The sequence below is a fragment of the Ctenopharyngodon idella genome, chromosome 4 (assembly GCF_019924925.1).
Source record: "Ctenopharyngodon idella isolate HZGC_01 chromosome 4, HZGC01, whole genome shotgun sequence".
Taxonomy (NCBI): Eukaryota; Metazoa; Chordata; class Actinopteri; order Cypriniformes; family Xenocyprididae; genus Ctenopharyngodon; species Ctenopharyngodon idella.
Window position 1 is genome coordinate 20,234,969 of NC_067223.1, and position 16,711 is coordinate 20,251,679.

General features: G+C 37.7%; 3 protein-coding genes across 4 annotated transcripts in view; all 3 read left to right on the forward strand.

Moving 5' to 3' along the window:
• The window catches only part of LOC127511450 (oocyte zinc finger protein XlCOF6-like), an 832,024-nt gene that overhangs the window by 203,726 nt on the left and 611,587 nt on the right, over positions 1–16,711 (forward strand). The gene's annotated exons all lie outside the window — the stretch shown is intronic.
• On the forward strand, positions 826–5,392 carry LOC127510598 (extracellular calcium-sensing receptor). The gene is made up of 6 exons (XM_051890349.1): positions 826–917; positions 1,100–1,388; positions 1,485–2,321; positions 2,398–2,628; positions 2,896–3,019; positions 4,494–5,392. Exons 1-6 carry the CDS (start codon positions 841–843, stop codon positions 5,390–5,392), a joined length of 2,457 nt encoding a protein of 818 aa, XP_051746309.1. The 5' UTR covers positions 826–840.
• Positions 10,573–16,503, forward strand: LOC127510653 (gastrula zinc finger protein XlCGF57.1-like). Of its 2 annotated transcripts, none has more exons than XM_051890507.1 (3): positions 10,573–10,670; positions 12,135–12,276; positions 13,584–16,503. In XM_051890507.1, exons 2-3 carry the CDS (start codon positions 12,192–12,194, stop codon positions 14,723–14,725), a joined length of 1,227 nt encoding a protein of 408 aa, XP_051746467.1. In that variant the 5' UTR covers positions 10,573–10,670; positions 12,135–12,191; the 3' UTR covers positions 14,726–16,503. The 2 variants fall into 2 exon arrangements, with proteins under 2 accessions (XP_051746467.1, XP_051746468.1); XM_051890508.1 differs by having other exon boundaries at positions 10,659–10,789.

Sequence of the window (16,711 nt, forward strand, 5' to 3'; positions counted from 1 at the left end):
GACGTTTTTTGAAAAATTAAAAATGAAGAAAATATAATGGGTAGGTTTAGGGGTAGGAGATATAATATATAGTTTGTAAATAAAAAGCATTATGTCTAAAGAATGTCTTCATAAAACATGGAAACCCAATGTATGTGTGTCAAAATATGATCTGTGATTGTTTTTCTCATAATAGTTTTAAAATATCGAGCTTAACAAGGTCAACATTAGTATAGTCTAAAATAAATTAATTGAAGAATGGCAAAGATGGCTTCCTGAAAATTTCATTTATTTTCATTTTCATTTAAAGAAACTTTAATTTAAAAATTTGTATGATTTTTTTTTATTCTTATCTTGTTTCTGAATGTCACAAACCCTCTGTTTCAGGGACTGTCCTTTCTTGTCCTCTTATTGAATATGAAATAGAAATATGAACTGAAATAAACCTGTTTTGAAGAGATTCTACCAGAGGCTCTTTGTTATTTTATTGGGTTTCATTTTCATGAATAGGTTGAATTGATGTTTCGATATTAGGCTAACACATTGTATATCGTGTGTACGTATGGCTTTGTCCAGATTAGTGTGCATGTGTGTGTGTGTGTGTCCTCATTTCATGTCCCTGTAGAGAGCTTCTTCAGTACATCACCTCTATAAAGTCCTTCACCCAGATCCCCAGTTTTCAGTTGTGGCTTAGAAGAACACTGTGCAGTGATCGAGATGAAGATGCCAATCCTCAAGGTTGTACATTTGGTATTTTCTTTTCTCTACCCCATTCAAAGCAACTCAGAGGCAGACTGTAAACTCTGGAAGGACCTAGACTCAACTGTTGTCTATAAGGAGGGCCATGTAGTTCTGGCTGGGATGTTTCCCATCCACTCCAAAGGCGTCGACCAGGAGCTGAACTTTAGAAGTCCGCCAGACCAGAGGAAATGTAGGGGGTAACGAAAAAAAATCAGCCTGCAAAGCTGATTATTGTTTATTTTAGAGTTTATTGCGTATATGTACTGATATCCTTAACACATTTTGTTTAGAGACTAAATGTTCAGACTTTGTATCAGCCTGTGCTTGTATATTCTGTTTTTGAGTTTTGAAATGAACTGAAGCTCAATTCTTCTTCCAGGTTTAACATGCGAGTGTTCCGCTGGTCTCAGTCAATGATCTTTTTCATTGAGGAGATCAACCGAAACCCTACCCTTCTGCCAAACATCACACTGGGCTATAGGCTGTATGACACATGTGGGCTGACTGCTCTGTCTCTGAGGACTGCATTGTCTGTAGTCTCTCAACCGATGAAGAGGAGCAGTTCGGGGGAATGCTCCTCCCCGAGCATCCCCATCATTATTGGGGACTCTGGATCCACCCTGTCAATGGCCATTTCCAGAGTACTCAACCTGTTTCGCATCCCGCTGGTGAGGGCAAGATCAGCAAGACAAAATTGTTTAAAATGAAGGAATTCTGTATTTGTATACTCTTTGTCTGAATCTCTGTCCACATCTCTGCTTTAGGTGAGTTATTTTGCCTCATGCGCTTGCCTAAGTGACAAGCACCAGTTCCCTTATTTCTTTCGCACAATTCCCAGTGATGTTAATCAGGCCAACGCTCTTGCTCGTCTGGTGAAGCACTTCGGATGGACTTGGGTGGGCACAATGGGAGCCGACGACGCTTATGGGCGCACAGGCATCGATCTGTTCACCACCGCAGTGGCACAGTTGGGCGTGTGTGTGGCTTTTCGAGTAATCATACCCAAACTGCCAACTCAGCAACAGCTGCAGGACATCGTCAAGACCATTCGAGATTCTACAGCACGTGTTTTGGTGGTTTTTGCCATCGAGGAGGACATCAAGCCAGTAGTGGATGAAATAATTCGTCAGAATGTGACCGGGAAGCAGTGGGTGGCCAGTGAAGCCTGGGTGACTTCCACTCTCATCTCCACTAAAGAGAACTACCCCTCACTAAGTGGCACCATCGGCTTCGCCATCCGCCGAGCTGAGATACCCGGCTTCAAACAATTCCTTGAAAGTGTACAGCCCCTGGCTGAGCCTTACAATGCATTTGCGAGGGAGTTCTGGGAAACACAATTCCAGTGCTCATTAAACACAAGGCTTCCTGCTCCCTCCACAACTGAACAAGTGTACTACAGCCATAGCTGTACTGGCACGGAGAAAGTCCAGGACATTCACAGTATCTACAATGATGTGTCAGAGCTCAGGGTGACATACAACATGCACAAGGCTGTTTACACGGTGGCACATGCACTGCATAACCTGCTTCGGTGTCAAAGAGAGAAAGGGTCTGCCTCGACACAGCAGTGCCCGGATATTCATAACCTACAGCCATGGCAGGTACAGCAGTATATGATTTTTTAAGCCATATTTTTGACTTTAATGGTAACATTATCTGTGCATTAATGATCTCCAGGTTGTTGAGGTTCTGAGGAAAGTGAACTACACAAACATATTTGGAGATTTGATCCACTTTGATAAGAACGGAGACCCTGCCGGATCATACGACATCGTGAACTGGCAGAGAGGGTCAGATGAGGGTCCGGTACAGTATGTTACAGTGGGTCGCTTTGACTCCTCGCTTTCAACAGCACAGCAGTTAGTGCTGAACCAGGACAAAATCATCTGGCATGGAGGAACTAAGAAGGTAAAATGATGTATTCTCTTTCTTGGTTACTGATAATCAAAATTTATTTTTCTGAATGGACATTTTAACTTATTTTAAATAGTGTTTGATAATTGTTTTACATTTAGCAGACATTTTATCAAAGGTGACATACTTTTTTTTTATCAGTTCTTCAAATACTTGGAACTTGGGAATTTATTTTTATCAATTATTTTATATTATTGGGTAGTGACTATAATCACACAAAGGTTTTCATTATAATGCCATGTCTCTCTCTCTCTCTTATAGATACCAGTGTCTGTGTGCTCTGTTAGTTGTCCACAGGGATACAGGAAGGTTACACGAGAGGGTCAGCCTGTATGCTGCTATGACTGTGTGCTTTGTGCAGAGGGCAGCATCAGCAATACAACTGGTATTATCAGACTCACACACACACACACAATGACTGTTATTAGTGTCTGTTAACCTTTTTTAAACTATTACAAATCACCATTAAAACATCTTTCTCTTGAATGAAGTTTAGGTTAAAGGGTTAGATCACCCAAAAATGAAATTTCTGTCATTAATTACTCACCCTCGTGTCATTCCACACCTGTAAGACCTTCGTTCATCTTCAGAACACAAATTAAGATATTTTTGATAAAATCTGATGGCTCAGTGAGGCCTCAATTGACAGCAACACTTTCAAATGCCCAGAAAGCTACTAAAAACATATTTAAAAAAGTTCATGTGACTACAGTGGTTCAACCTTAATGTTATGAAGCGACAAGAACTTTATTCAACAACATCTAGTGATGGGCGATTTCTAAACACTGCTTCATGAAGCTTCAAAAGCTTACGAATCTTTTGTTTTGAATCAGTGGTTCAGAAGTGTGTATCAAACTGCCAAAGTCACATGAACCACTGAAATTTTGGAATGTTTTGAAGCTCTTATGACGTAACAAAGCCTCGTTTACTGAAATCACGTGACTTTGGCAGTTTGATACATGCTCCGAACCACTGATTCGAAACAAAAGATTCGTAAAGCTCATGAAGCAGTGTTTTGAAATCGCCCATCACTAGATATTGTTAAATAAAGGTGTTTTGTTTTTTGGCGCACAAAAAGTATTCTCGTCGCTTCATAACATTAAAGGATTAGTTCACTTTCAAATAAAATTTTCCTGATAATTTACTCACCCCCCATGTCATCCAAGATGTTCATGTCTTTCTTTCTTCAGTCGAAAAGAAATGAAGGTTTTTGATGAAAACATTCCAGGATTATTCTCCTTATAGTGGACTTCAATGGACTCCAAACAGTTGAAGGTCAAAATTACAGTTTCAGTGCAGCTTCAAAGGGCTTTAAACGATACCGGACGAGAAATAAGGATCTTATCTAGCAAAACGATCGGTCATTTTCGAAAAAATTTTAAAGTATATGTTTTATATAAACAAATGATCGCCTTCCAAGTGGTTCCGCCAAAACCGCACTTCCATATTCTTTAAAAAGCTTACGCTGTATGTCCTACGCCTTCCCTATTCAACTTACGGAACAAACACAGTGCCAGAAAATGACCGATCGTTTCGCTAGATAAGACCCTTATTCCTTGTCTGGTATTGTTTAAAGCCCTTTGAAGCTCCACTGAAACTGTAGTTTTGACCTTCAACCGTTTGGGGTCCATTGAAGTCCACTATAAGGAGAATAATCCTGGAATGTTTTCATCAAAAACCTTCATTTCTTTTCGACTGAAGAAAGAGGGACATGGACATCTTGGATGACAAGGGGGTGAGTAAATTATCAGGAAAATTTTATTTGAAAGTGAACTAATACTTTAATTACATAATTTTAATTTTTGGGTGAACTAACCCTTTAATGTCCTTTTCTGTGTGTTTATGCATCCATTTTTTAGATCAACCTGAATGCATGCTTTGCCCTGAAGACTTCTGGTCCAATCAACGTCGCAACCTTTGTGTTCCCAAGCAGATCGAGTTCCTATCCTACTCAGAGGCTTTTGGCATGGTCCTGGCAGCTATAGCCATTCTGGGTGCTGTTGCTGCAATGACAGTTGCTGCAATCTTCTTTCGCCATCGTGACACACCTCTGGTTCGGGCTAATAATTCGGAACTGAGCTTTCTGTTGCTGATTTCTCTCACTCTCTGCTTCATATGTGCACTAACCTTTCTGGGTCAGCCATCACGCTGGGCGTGCCCTCTTAGACGGACTGCTTTTGGCTTGACCTTTGCTCTCTGCCTCTCCTGTCTCCTCAGCAAGACTCTAGTGGTGCTTATGGCCTTTAAAGCCACGTTGCCTGGTAACAACACTGCACGTTGGTTTCGCCCCCCTCAGCAGAGACTGGGTGTGTTCTTTTGTTCGGTCCTGCAGGGTGGGGTTTGCGTGGCTTGGCTTGTCACAGCACCGCCATATCCAGTGAAGAACACCTGGCTGTACCGCGACCGGATCATTTTAGAATGTCACCTGGGTTCAGTCGCCCTTTTCTGTTGTGTGTTGGGTTACATTGGCTGCTTAGCTGCCTTCTGCTTCATCCTGGCTTTTTTAGCCCGAAAATTGCCTGATAATTTTAATGAAGCCAAATTCATCACATTCAGTATGCTCATATTCTGTGCTGTTTGGATCACTTTTATCCCAGCTTATGTGAGTTCCCCTGGGAAGTTTACTGTAGCTGTGGAGATATTTGCCATTTTAGCTTCAAGTTATGGAGTACTTTTGTGCATTTTTGCACCTAAATGTTACATCATTATTTTCATGCCTGAGAGGAATTCTAAAAAGTTTCTCATGCATCAAAAATGATTTACCATGTCATGATGCACTCTTTCGTGTCTTTGAATGCTTGTTAACATTCACTTCATTTTTAATGAATATAATAAAAAAAGAAAAACTATGTATGTTGAATCACTTTATGAGGTGATAATGTGTCTTGGCCTGTGACAATGAATAAAAGTAAAATCTTTTATTAATCTCAGACACTCATGCTGTTCTGCCACTAAAAACAAAGTCCCTCTTTGCTAGAGAGCACTAATGTTCCAGTAAAATATTTCACAATGGCATGACACTTGCACCAGACTTAGTAACACTTTATAATATCTTTTGTCAAGAAATCCTTAACAAACATTATATAATGCTTAAAGGATTAGTTCACTTTGAAATGAACTTTACTCACCCTCAACCTATCCTAGGTGTATATGACTTTCTTCTTTCTGATGAACATAATTGCAGAAATATTAATAAATATCCTGACGCATCCAAGCTTTATAATGGCAGTGATAGTGTTCAATGAGTATGAGCTGAAGAAAGTGCTTCCATCCGCATCCATCCATCATAAATATGTGCTCCACATGGCTCCGGAGTGTTAATAAACGCCTTCTGAAGCGAAACGATGCATTTGTGTAAAATAAATATCCATATTTAACAAGTTATGAAGTCAAATATCGAGCTTCCACCAGACCGCCTTCTGTATACAAGTTACGAAGAAAGTGTAAACTGGTGTCGCGTCAATTATACTTTTTCCATATGTTTAATAGGGAAGGCGCATGACATAACGTAAGCTTTGTGAACTGCAAGAGTTTTACACGTACATTGAATACAGAAGGCGGTCTGGCGGAAGCTCGATATTTGACTTCATAACTTGTTTAAATATGGATATACAAATATGGCATCTAATCCACTTTGTCTGTGATAAAGTACGCAAACACTATGTGAGCATCAGTATGAAAAGCAGAAAGTGTCCAATTTGATGGCTACGTTTTCAATTCCACCCCCGACTGCAAGCGGCAACTCTTGCTGATCGGTCTGCGTAGCGCCACGCCGCACACCTACTGTTACTAGACCAGTGCTCAGTTTTGATTGGCTGTACATTTGCCTGATCATTGCATAATGCTCTCTGGAAGTCCGGCTAATATCCTCTCGCGATGCTACATTCTGTGTGATTGGTGGATGGATAAGAGGCCAGTAGAGGGCACAGCTGACATACTTATTTTATAAAAAAGCATCTTGTAAACTCAATGAATGAACATCAAACAAAGAATGAATATGCTGCGGTTTCTAGTTCAATCTTATAGGTGATAAAGGTTGTTTAGATCCCATTTTATTAATTTCATTTCATTTCATTTCATTTTATTCAAGTAAATTGCTTCATATGAAACAGGAATGAAACAGATAGCAGAAAATAGGGGAATATTAAAAAAGCATTCAATACCCAGGGTCTATAGTCTACCATGACCAGGGTCTACAATGCTTTACCATGCCTCAGAGAAAAACACTATTTTGTGAAGTAGCTAACATAGCATAATCAGATGCAGCTTTATTTTTAGTAACAGTAATACAGCATTTTCTCCATCATACAATACGCTTTAAAATTAATTGCATTTATCAACACAAGCCATCCAGCATTTAATATGATGTTCTAATATTGATCTATCTTACTGCAGTGTGTAACAGTGTCTCACAGCAGCCACCGGGTGAACGCACAGAGTAACGCTATAACATCATTTTCAACACTCTCAAATGTATCTAATATGATAAACAGAGCTGCGTTGCCTCATACTCATGACCGGAAAAGCGGAAACAGCGCCGGCGCTGGCAACTGTGGCATACAGTCAGACTAAAAGACATTTAAGCCAGACTAAAAGACAAAACAAAATAATGCTAAATAATCCTGTTGCAAAAAGCTGATTTCTTGGGCTGTATTAAGCTATAATTTGATATTCTACTTGTTAACATAAATGAATAAATGAATGGCTGGGTAAAAAGTGACGGTGACAGTGGTAAGTGCTGTGTAAATTTCTTTTGTAGCAACTAACATTTTGAAAATAGGAAGATTATTATGCATTTCATGAATGAGGCCCAATGTGTTTTGGACTGGTTATAGGCAGGTAAAGAACATATAGTAGCGTTATGTCATTATTGAACGCCGTAAAGACAAATATTTCTTTAGGTGTTAAATTTTTTGGCCAATGGCAAAGCTGGAAAGTTGAAATTTATTAAACATATAATAGTGATGTAAATATCTATATTAATGAATAATGCATACTAAAGGTGACCTTAATTAATAGAATTTGCAAGCAGAACAAAACTGTTCACAAGCTTCTATGATTTTGGTTGTCATTTGAAAGAAATGGATCGACTTCTCTCAGCTTGTTGAAAACATTTTTTATTTGGACATTTCAGGCTTTGACATTAAGCATTGTCATGTGATTTTCCTTCGGGCAGTACGGTAAAATTGCCATTCGCTTGTCAGAGGAAAAGTTAGTTGTCCAGAAAAAAGAAAAAAAATTACACTTCAATTGAAGTGTAAATCTAATTATTTATTGTAGGTTTACAAAACATTTGAACATATATAGTAGTGTGTGTGTCACATTCAGTCCAGCACTTCTTTATCTTCAGAGTCGCTGGACATATTTCTTGATTGTTAAACCCTGGTTGACGTCGTTTTTGGCTGCAGGTCCACCGCCTTTCTTCTACCAGTCTGGCATCACAGTGCTTAAGAGCTGGGCTCTCCATTGATAAAAACATAAATCGCTGGAGCTGGACTGGTACTCCAATCAGACTTCACTCGTTTTATGGTGGAGAATCCTCATACACTGCTGTGTTGACTGGTGTGACTAGGTGGACATTCATCAGAGGCACCAGATTCTTGAACTGTCCTGTAAATTACGCAGATACAAGGATTCAGAATTTAATATTCATTCCTGTCAGTACAGTACTATACACACCTGACATCAGGATATTCAAAAATGTGTCCCTCATAAGGATAACTGATCTGCCCCTGGCAAATGCCTCGTAACTTTAGAAGTCAGACAGAACATCCTCAGTGCAAATTCCCTCCCGAGACAGAAGACCACTGAAGTGCTCTGACACCTTCCTAACCACTCTCCTTGAACTGCATTCATGCACTGAGGTCTGATTTCTCAAGAAAAGCTTCTTAAGAAAGCGTGAGTCTATTGACATGCTTGTTCGAGATGCGTCAGCGCTGGCATTTTGTGAGCTGGCATTCAGCTCCGGGTATCCACATACAGTGACGATGATTTTGTCCTCCATTGTTGTTTCGGATTTCTGCCTCCGCTCGCTACGTCCTAATCACGTCACTACTAGAGCAAGCTCCTGATTGGTTAACGCGGCGCAAATATTCGCCAAAGTTCCGATTTTTCAACTCGCCTGAAACGCTCAATTCGTGCGAATCGTGCCGCAGGATGTCTATCGCTCACGCTTAAGGCTTCATTCACGTTTGGTGTGAACGCACCATTAGTTGTAAGATAAAATGGTTTGTGAATACGGCCCCTGAAGTTTAGCCATGTTGCAATCTTCTTTAATCGCTTATATAACACAGAGCTCCCAGCGATGAGCGGCACAGTGAATTGATATAAGGTGAGGAATGTCCTTTAAAAGTTGGGCTGACACACCATTTCCGGAAGGAAAAAAGAGCATTAAAAAAGAGAAAGGTAAATGAGCGGTTAAAGAGTGTCTCTCAACTTACAAAAAGAGGGGAAAATCTGAAAAGATGGCGGAGGATAAACAGAAGAAACCAGAGGGCAAAACACAAAATACTGCAGGTCTCAAATCAGTTTGTTGCTACAAACACCACCACTATCCCCAGATGCCTTACCTGTGAACGAAGCTGATTATGACTTTTTTACAGCAGTTTTCCAAACATGTATGAGAGGGACTGGAACAAATCCTTGCCAGACATTTGTATGTGTGTGTGTTGAGGTGCAGAAAATTATCGGTAAGCCATAATTTCAGTTCATGGAGACTAATTGGCTATTAATTGGTTTAAGGCTTGTCATTGAATTTTAATGGTATGTAGAGTTGAGTATCGTCAGCACAGCAATGATATGAGACACCAAATCTCCTAAAAATCAGACCTAATATGTACAGTGAAAACAACAACGGCACCAGAGTCGAGCCCTGGGGGACACCACAAGTAAGATGAGCTACAGAAGAAGAGTGCTTACCAATACTAACTGAGAATCTCCTGTTTGACACATAGGACTGAAACCAATCCAGTACAGTGCCTCTGAATGCAGCGATCCAAGCAAGACGTCGTGGTCAACAAAATCAAAAGCAGAACTAAGATCATCAAATCCATAGTAAATGTGCTTTTTCTTTTTATGCTCCTTGGGTTTGGAATGATTTGCAAAATGTACTTAATCTAGATGCACTGAGCATTGTTTTTCCTGACTATCTCATTAATTTCTTTTAAGTAATTTGTGGCATTTCTTTTTGTGATTCTTTCTGTGTGTAACTTCACGTGCTGCCGTCTTGACCAGGTCTCTCTGGAAGAAGAGATAGAAATATCTCAATGGGATTCTCCTGGTTAAATAAGGGATAAATAAAATAAATAGTATTACATGTATCAGTCATCATTAAAATATCATTAAAAACCTTCAGAAGTGCTGTGTAAAGTATTTAAAGCCTGGAAATGAACTGAAATACAGTTAACACTCAAATAATTTTGCAATTGTATAAGTATTATTATTTTTTCTAAAAATGTAGGGCAGATAAGAAATAGGTATACAACAATTGGAGTAAACTGTGGAATCAAGCAAGGACTTATTATGGGATTAGTGTCACAGAAGTTAATTTAGAACAATCCCAGTCAAAAGACAATTGTTTATGATATTCATTAAGTCTGGGCCAATAGTTTCATAGATTTGTTTAACAAATCATGAAGGCAAAACGTCATATGGAGAAAAGATTGGTTTTACTTTTAGGGTGATTTCTCTACATGCCTGTAAATTCAGTTAGTCATATATCTTTAAGTCCATAGTCATATTACTCTGTATTGAATTTAAATGCTATTAAGTAGCCCTTTTCATTATTTTTTTAAAAATCTTTTTCATTAGAAGTTATTAATATTAGAAAACATTCATTTATGTATGTATTTCACCAATAATTAAACTCTGAATTATCCTGACATCTATTTAATTATTTGTATATTGTAGCCTATGTAAATTTCTATGCACCTTTGTGATTTTGCACAGCAGCGTCTGAACGGGACTTTTATATTGGCGGTGTGACATCATAAGTCTGCGCCGCGCTCCTGCATCTGTTATGATTCGGTTGGAGAAAGGTTTGTGTTCTTAAACACTGCAACCCGTTCAGGGAATTTTAGATTTTGTAAAATGGCTTAATATTTGTTGAATGTAACATTGTAATACTTGATCTACTATTAATGAACGTGTGTAAAAGGTGTGTAATGACTTCTAATTATTAAACTAGTGTAATCTATTAAATGTATCTATTAAAATACCAAATATAAATCACAGATATTAAGTGTGTGTAATTTTTAGTGCTAGTTCTAATCTTTTTTGTGTGTCTATTCAGGTCATTTAAGGCTATTATAGGTGCAATAGGTGATTCTCTACAGAAACAGTTTTTGTTATGCTGGTTGAAAATCTCATATCCTGACAGCAAACACTATGTTAAGCGGTGTAAATGTATTTTTATAAATATTTATATTGTCTGTGGAAGGCGTAGGAGCATAAAATGTCAGTTGAATCATTGCGTTTTCTCTGAATGAAATGATAGTATGTGTTCCCTGTCAGTCATTGTGTGTTTGTTTAGTACCACTGCACAGCCTGTTCACACAGACATCAGGGTGTCTACAGATACAAACAAGTTAAATTGAAGACTTTTTAATACCACCTTGTATGAAATTTAAGACCAAACCTGTTATAGAAATACACATTATATTACATACCTATATATTTAATGTGTTACATGTAAGAATAAAACAAAATATCACTGTCATAAATGCTATTTATGATATACATAGAACTTTTCATATCAGCAGACAATATCCCATACAAAAAAATCCCCACAAAAGCACTGCATCACTGAGATTTTTGGTTGTGTAAATATTTTTATCAGCATTCTTTCAGCTTTTACATTCTTAAATCTGCACATTTTTGATATTTACCCTAGGATGTTCTTTACCTTTTATAAAGGCCGTTTTTTAATCTTATAAAATGTATGCGTCATCTTTCATGTCAAATTCTTACATTTGATAAATGAATTCAATATGCACTATAGGGCTATTACCAATTAAATTACATAATTTACACAGAAAAATTACAACTCAAAAAGCTGAATCATTCAGTAACAAAACACTGCTGAGTGTTGCTTTGAGATTCGCAATAGTTCTGCTGTGATCTTTGTTTGGAGCTATTTTCATTGATGAAACAGAGCGCAACTATCAATATTGTGTGTGTAACTACTTGTTTATTGAACTAAAATCAATGTAACGTTTGCAATCGTGAGAATATTCGCAAAATAGCTCCCTTGTCATGTTATGTTACTTAACTAGAGCATATTATAAATAAAAAAACACAATATTTTGAAATTCTTCTGTGGGATTGTATGCTTTCAATGCTAGCAGGCTAAAGTTAGCATTTCCCAGATTACTTACTGCACCTTAAACTCTCTCTCTGACTGACTCTCTTACCAGTGAGCTGAATTAGAGCTGATTGAGACGCCTCCAGAGATTTAGTGTGGATTTATTTTTCTTTCTTTTAATTATTCTCATCTTAAACAGGACACACAGAGAAATTCCTAGTGAAGCGACTGAGATCCACGTGACACTATTATAAAGATGGCATTTATTAAAGAGGAGAGTGAAGATGTGAAGATTGAAGAAACATTCAGAGTGAAACAAGAAGATACTGAGACACAAACAGGTTAGTTTTCTTTGAACATTTATTTTGAATAAAGTAAATGTTAGTTATCAACTTTCCATTTGTTCTCTATTAGGGATTTTTTTCTTATAGACTCTTCTGTATCAAACCAGTCTTGGGGCACTCGCTCTATCAAACCTCAAAGACAGTGGGTTAGAAACATTCAAATATTCATTGAATCACACAATAAATTAGTCATATGTCAAAAACATTAGCATACAAATGTGATAAACAGTGCCTGCAGCTTTCTCTACTTTATTTTCTGAAAGCTTGATTTCAGCTTCATTTTTGAACCTTATTTTAAAATATCTTTAGTCCTCCAAGGTTTATAATGGTTGTGAATGGCTGCCCACATTTTGTAGACAAAAAAATGCATCCATCCATAAAAAAAATGAATCTATATGACTCCAGGGGGTTAATAAAGGCCTTCTGAAGTGAATCCATTCATTTGTGTAAAACAAATATACTTGTTTAAAACTTTATAAAGTAAAATAACGTGCTTCCGACACGACAGGCATGCACATTCGACGTACATCCAAAAAGTGTTAACTTCCTCGACGTAGTACACAATGACATGATGTTCTACACTACGCCTTGACATACTATGCTATGTCCCACACGTAGTACATTGTGTCATTGTGTACTACGTCAATGAAGTTAGCGCTTTTTGGATGTCCGTCGAATGTGTATGGCTGTCGCGTCGGAAGCTCATTAAGGATATTTGTCTTCAAAATGTGGCCACCCCTTTGCAACCATTATAAACTCTGGAGAACTAAGGATATTTTTAGAAGAAGATATTCATATACACCTAGGATGGCTTGAGGGTGAGTAAATCATGGGATAATTTTCATTTTTGGATGAATTATCCATTTAAAGGCTTAGTTTACCCAAAAATGAAAATTCTGTCATTAATTACTCACCCTCATGTCGTTCCACACCCGTAAGACCTTTGTTCATCTTCAGAACACAAATTAGTATTCTCGTTGCTTCATAAAATTAAGGTTGAACCACTGCAGTTACGTCGACTTTAACAATGTCGTTAGTACCTTTCTGGACCTTGAAAGTGGTGATTATATTGCTGTCATATACCTCTCGTATTTCATCAAAAATATCTTAATTTGTGTTCCAAAGATGAACGAAAGTCTTACGGGTTTGGAACGACATGATGGTGAATAATTAGTGACAGAATTTTTATTTTTGGGTGAACTAACCCTTTAATGCACTATTTTGATATGTTTTGTATGTTCTTTTGTGCCAATAAACTGGTGTTAATTTGCATTTATCTTTTTTTTCTTTCTTATTTTCTTTAGACCTGATGGTACTGAAAGAAGAAAGTCAAGAATTGAATGAAATAGAAGAGAAAGATCATTGTGATGAACATCATGATTTCATGACTGGAGAAAAATCCACACAGACTGAAAAGACTACATTAATAAAGAGAGAAGCTAAGACAAATGTATGCAATCAGTGTGGAAAGAGTTTTACTCAAAAACCACACCTTACTGTACACATGAGAACTCACACTGGAGAGAAGCCTTTCACCTGCCAACATTGTGGACAGAGTTTTGCACAGAAAGAAAACTTTAATTCCCACTTAAGAATTCACACCGGAGAGAAGCCTTTCACCTGCCCTCAGTGTGGACAGGGTTTTGCTCAAAAACAAAACCTTACCGTACACATGAGAACTCACAGCGGAGAGAAGCCTTATACCTGCCAACACTGTGGACAGAGTTTTGCACGTAAAGAAAACTTTAATTCCCACATGAGAATTCACACTGGAGTGAAACCTTACACCTGCCAACAGTGTGGACACAGTTTTACTCAAAAACAACACCTTACTGTACACATGAGAACTCACACCGGGGAGAAGCCTTTCACCTGCCAACAGTGTGGACAGAGTTTTGCACATAAAGGAAACTTTGATTACCACATGAGAACTCACACTGGAGAGAGACCTTTCACCTGTAAACTGTGTGAGAAGAGCTACTCACAAAAAGAATATCTTAAGTCTCACATGAGAGTTCACACTGGAGAGAAGCCATTCATATGTGCTCAGTGTGGAAAGAGTTTCAGTCGTAAAGTATACCTTAATCAGCACATGAAGACTCACTTGAGAGTAAACCGTTTTACATGCCATGAGTGTGGAAGGAATTTCACAGAACACAGTCGCCTTGAGAAACATGTAATAACTCACACTAGAGAGAAGCCTTACGTGTGCCATCATTGTGGAAAGACTTTTATAACCAAATCAGTCCTTGAGGTTCACATGAGAGTTCACACTGGAGAGAAGCCTTTCACCTGCCTTCAGTGTGGAAAGAGTTTCATACATAAAGGAAACCTTAACATTCACATGAGGCTTCACACTGGAGAGAAGCCTTACATGTGTCTTCAGTGTGAGAAGAGTTTCAAATATCACGGAGACCTGAAATGTCATTTGAAAACTCATTCCTGAAATCAACTGTAGTGTTCTGTATTTGGTTTACTAAATACATCAGTTTCAGAAATCACTTGCATAATCACTCTGGATGATAACATTTAATTTTGTAAAAAGTGTAATAAAAAATAATAGTTTTTGTCATCACACATGAAAAGTTGTGCAGATGGGAGACCCTTGAATTTACTAAATTTTTGATGCTGTTCGAATCCTGTAACAAGTATAATTTTATAGGCATTTTTGTTAAACATTTCTGTCATTACAGATAATGAAATCCCTTTTTTATTTTTACAATAATACCAAAATCATGTAGTGCGAAAGTTAAATTGTAAAAGACGTTGCGCAAGCTTCAGGATTGACGAAACTATGGCCAATCGTTCACATCTGGCATAGAACTCACAACTTAACATGGGCATGTTACAATACAAGTTAATATAAGTGATATACATTTTACAAAAAAAATGTGTTTCACACAAACAAAACCCGAGCAGAATGTGGTGTTTCGTTTCTAAATGAATCTACAATTTTGAATGAATCATTTGAGAAAGTGATTCAATGACCCATTCAGAAATGCTGCGTCCCAATTCGCTTACTTATGCTACGCCCTAAAAATATGTACTCTTTTTGTGAACACAAAGTACAAACTTTTGAGTGTGCAAGCTTTGGGACATACTATCACGTCATATATGTAGCATCTGGACCAAACAAACACAGAGTATTCATTATATTTAATGAATAATCCAGAAAACTCAACTCTCTCAATAAAGGTCTTTGAACCATCCCCCGAAAACCGCAACAAATACAGTTTTCACCAAGACTCTGGTTACAGGAAGACTGATAAGGTTTACGATCAGAAATAATTTGCAGAGACTTGTGATTCTGACTTAATTCTCATTGAGAAGGACAAGTAAACCCTTTTAATTCTATATATTAAACCACTTGAGAAACAAATTTTCCCATCTCATGATTTACCTTTTATAGGGTTTGGCCTATGTATTAGGTCTCTCTTTAGAACTCTTGGTATTAATGTTTCAAAGTTGCATATTGTGGTTAACTAAAATCAGATGGGTAGCATGTTTGGTATCGACGGACTCCAACTTTCGTTTCCTATTTAGTAATTTATGTTGCATGTTGCTAACTCTGTGACACATTAGTATTATAAGAATCTAGAAGGTTCTTCACTCATGCATCCAGTCCAATGTTTATGCTAATATCCTGCTAGAGAACAAAAACACGTAAAAGTTCCCTCTAAAGGACCAGATTCTTATTGGCTCGGTCAACTCAAGAAGGTGTGGCATCTTCACACTTCAATATCACGGGTCTCTTTTATAGAAAAACACTGATATGAAGATGATGCTGAGCTAGAAGACTTCTGAAGACCCCCAAGCTTGTGCCAGGCTGCGGCCTTGTCTTTCCATTCACCAAAGATCCTCTGAATCCAACTGGATCTCTCTCATCAAGACAACATCAGCAAAGATCAACGGAAGCCCCCACAAATTGCATCAGGACAGTTTAATTCTAATTGGCGAGACATGCAAGTATCAAACTTTGTCTCATTATTTGACACATTGAGTATCCTTACCCCTTTTAAAGAACTAAACAAAAGTTATAACTAAACTGATGGTTTGCTCAAGGCTGTTGATCTGCTGAATTTTAAATAATGCTGTAACATCTTGCTTTCCTGTATTCTGCTTCAGCTCTCTCTTTCCCTTGGTAAACTGTATGCATGTTTGTGCGTGAATGTTAAAGTAGTTTAAGGGTTTAGTTAATAAAGTCTTGTTCATGTCACATGTAAAGTTGTCCGTTTTTCATGCTTATATACTGGAGTCCCTAATCATGCAGATCTTGACTACAGGCTCTGAGTTGTACTGTACAGTAAGAATGATATTTCCCATAACCTGGAAATGAACATTTCTTAGAATTAATAAACAATTAACACTGAGGGTTTCACTGGACAAACAGGTTAATTGATTGTAATATTAATTTTATTACATTAAGTTAATT

Excerpts from the sequence above, each read along its gene's own strand:
- LOC127510598 (XM_051890349.1), top strand. The coding sequence starts at position 841 with ATGTTTCCCATCCACTCCAAAGGCGTCGACCAGGAGCTGAACTTTAGA. Across the intron at positions 1,389-1,484 it reads ACCTGTTTCGCATCCCGCTG|GTGAGTTATTTTGCCTCATG; the intron begins GTGAGGGCAAGA and ends TCTCTGCTTTAG. Across the intron at positions 2,629-2,895 it reads GGCATGGAGGAACTAAGAAG|ATACCAGTGTCTGTGTGCTC; the intron begins GTAAAATGATGT and ends TCTCTCTTATAG.
- LOC127510653 (XM_051890507.1), top strand. The coding sequence starts at position 12,192 with ATGGCATTTATTAAAGAGGAGAGTGAAGATGTGAAGATTGAAGAAACA. Across the intron at positions 12,277-13,583 it reads AGATACTGAGACACAAACAG|ACCTGATGGTACTGAAAGAA; the intron begins GTTAGTTTTCTT and ends TATTTTCTTTAG.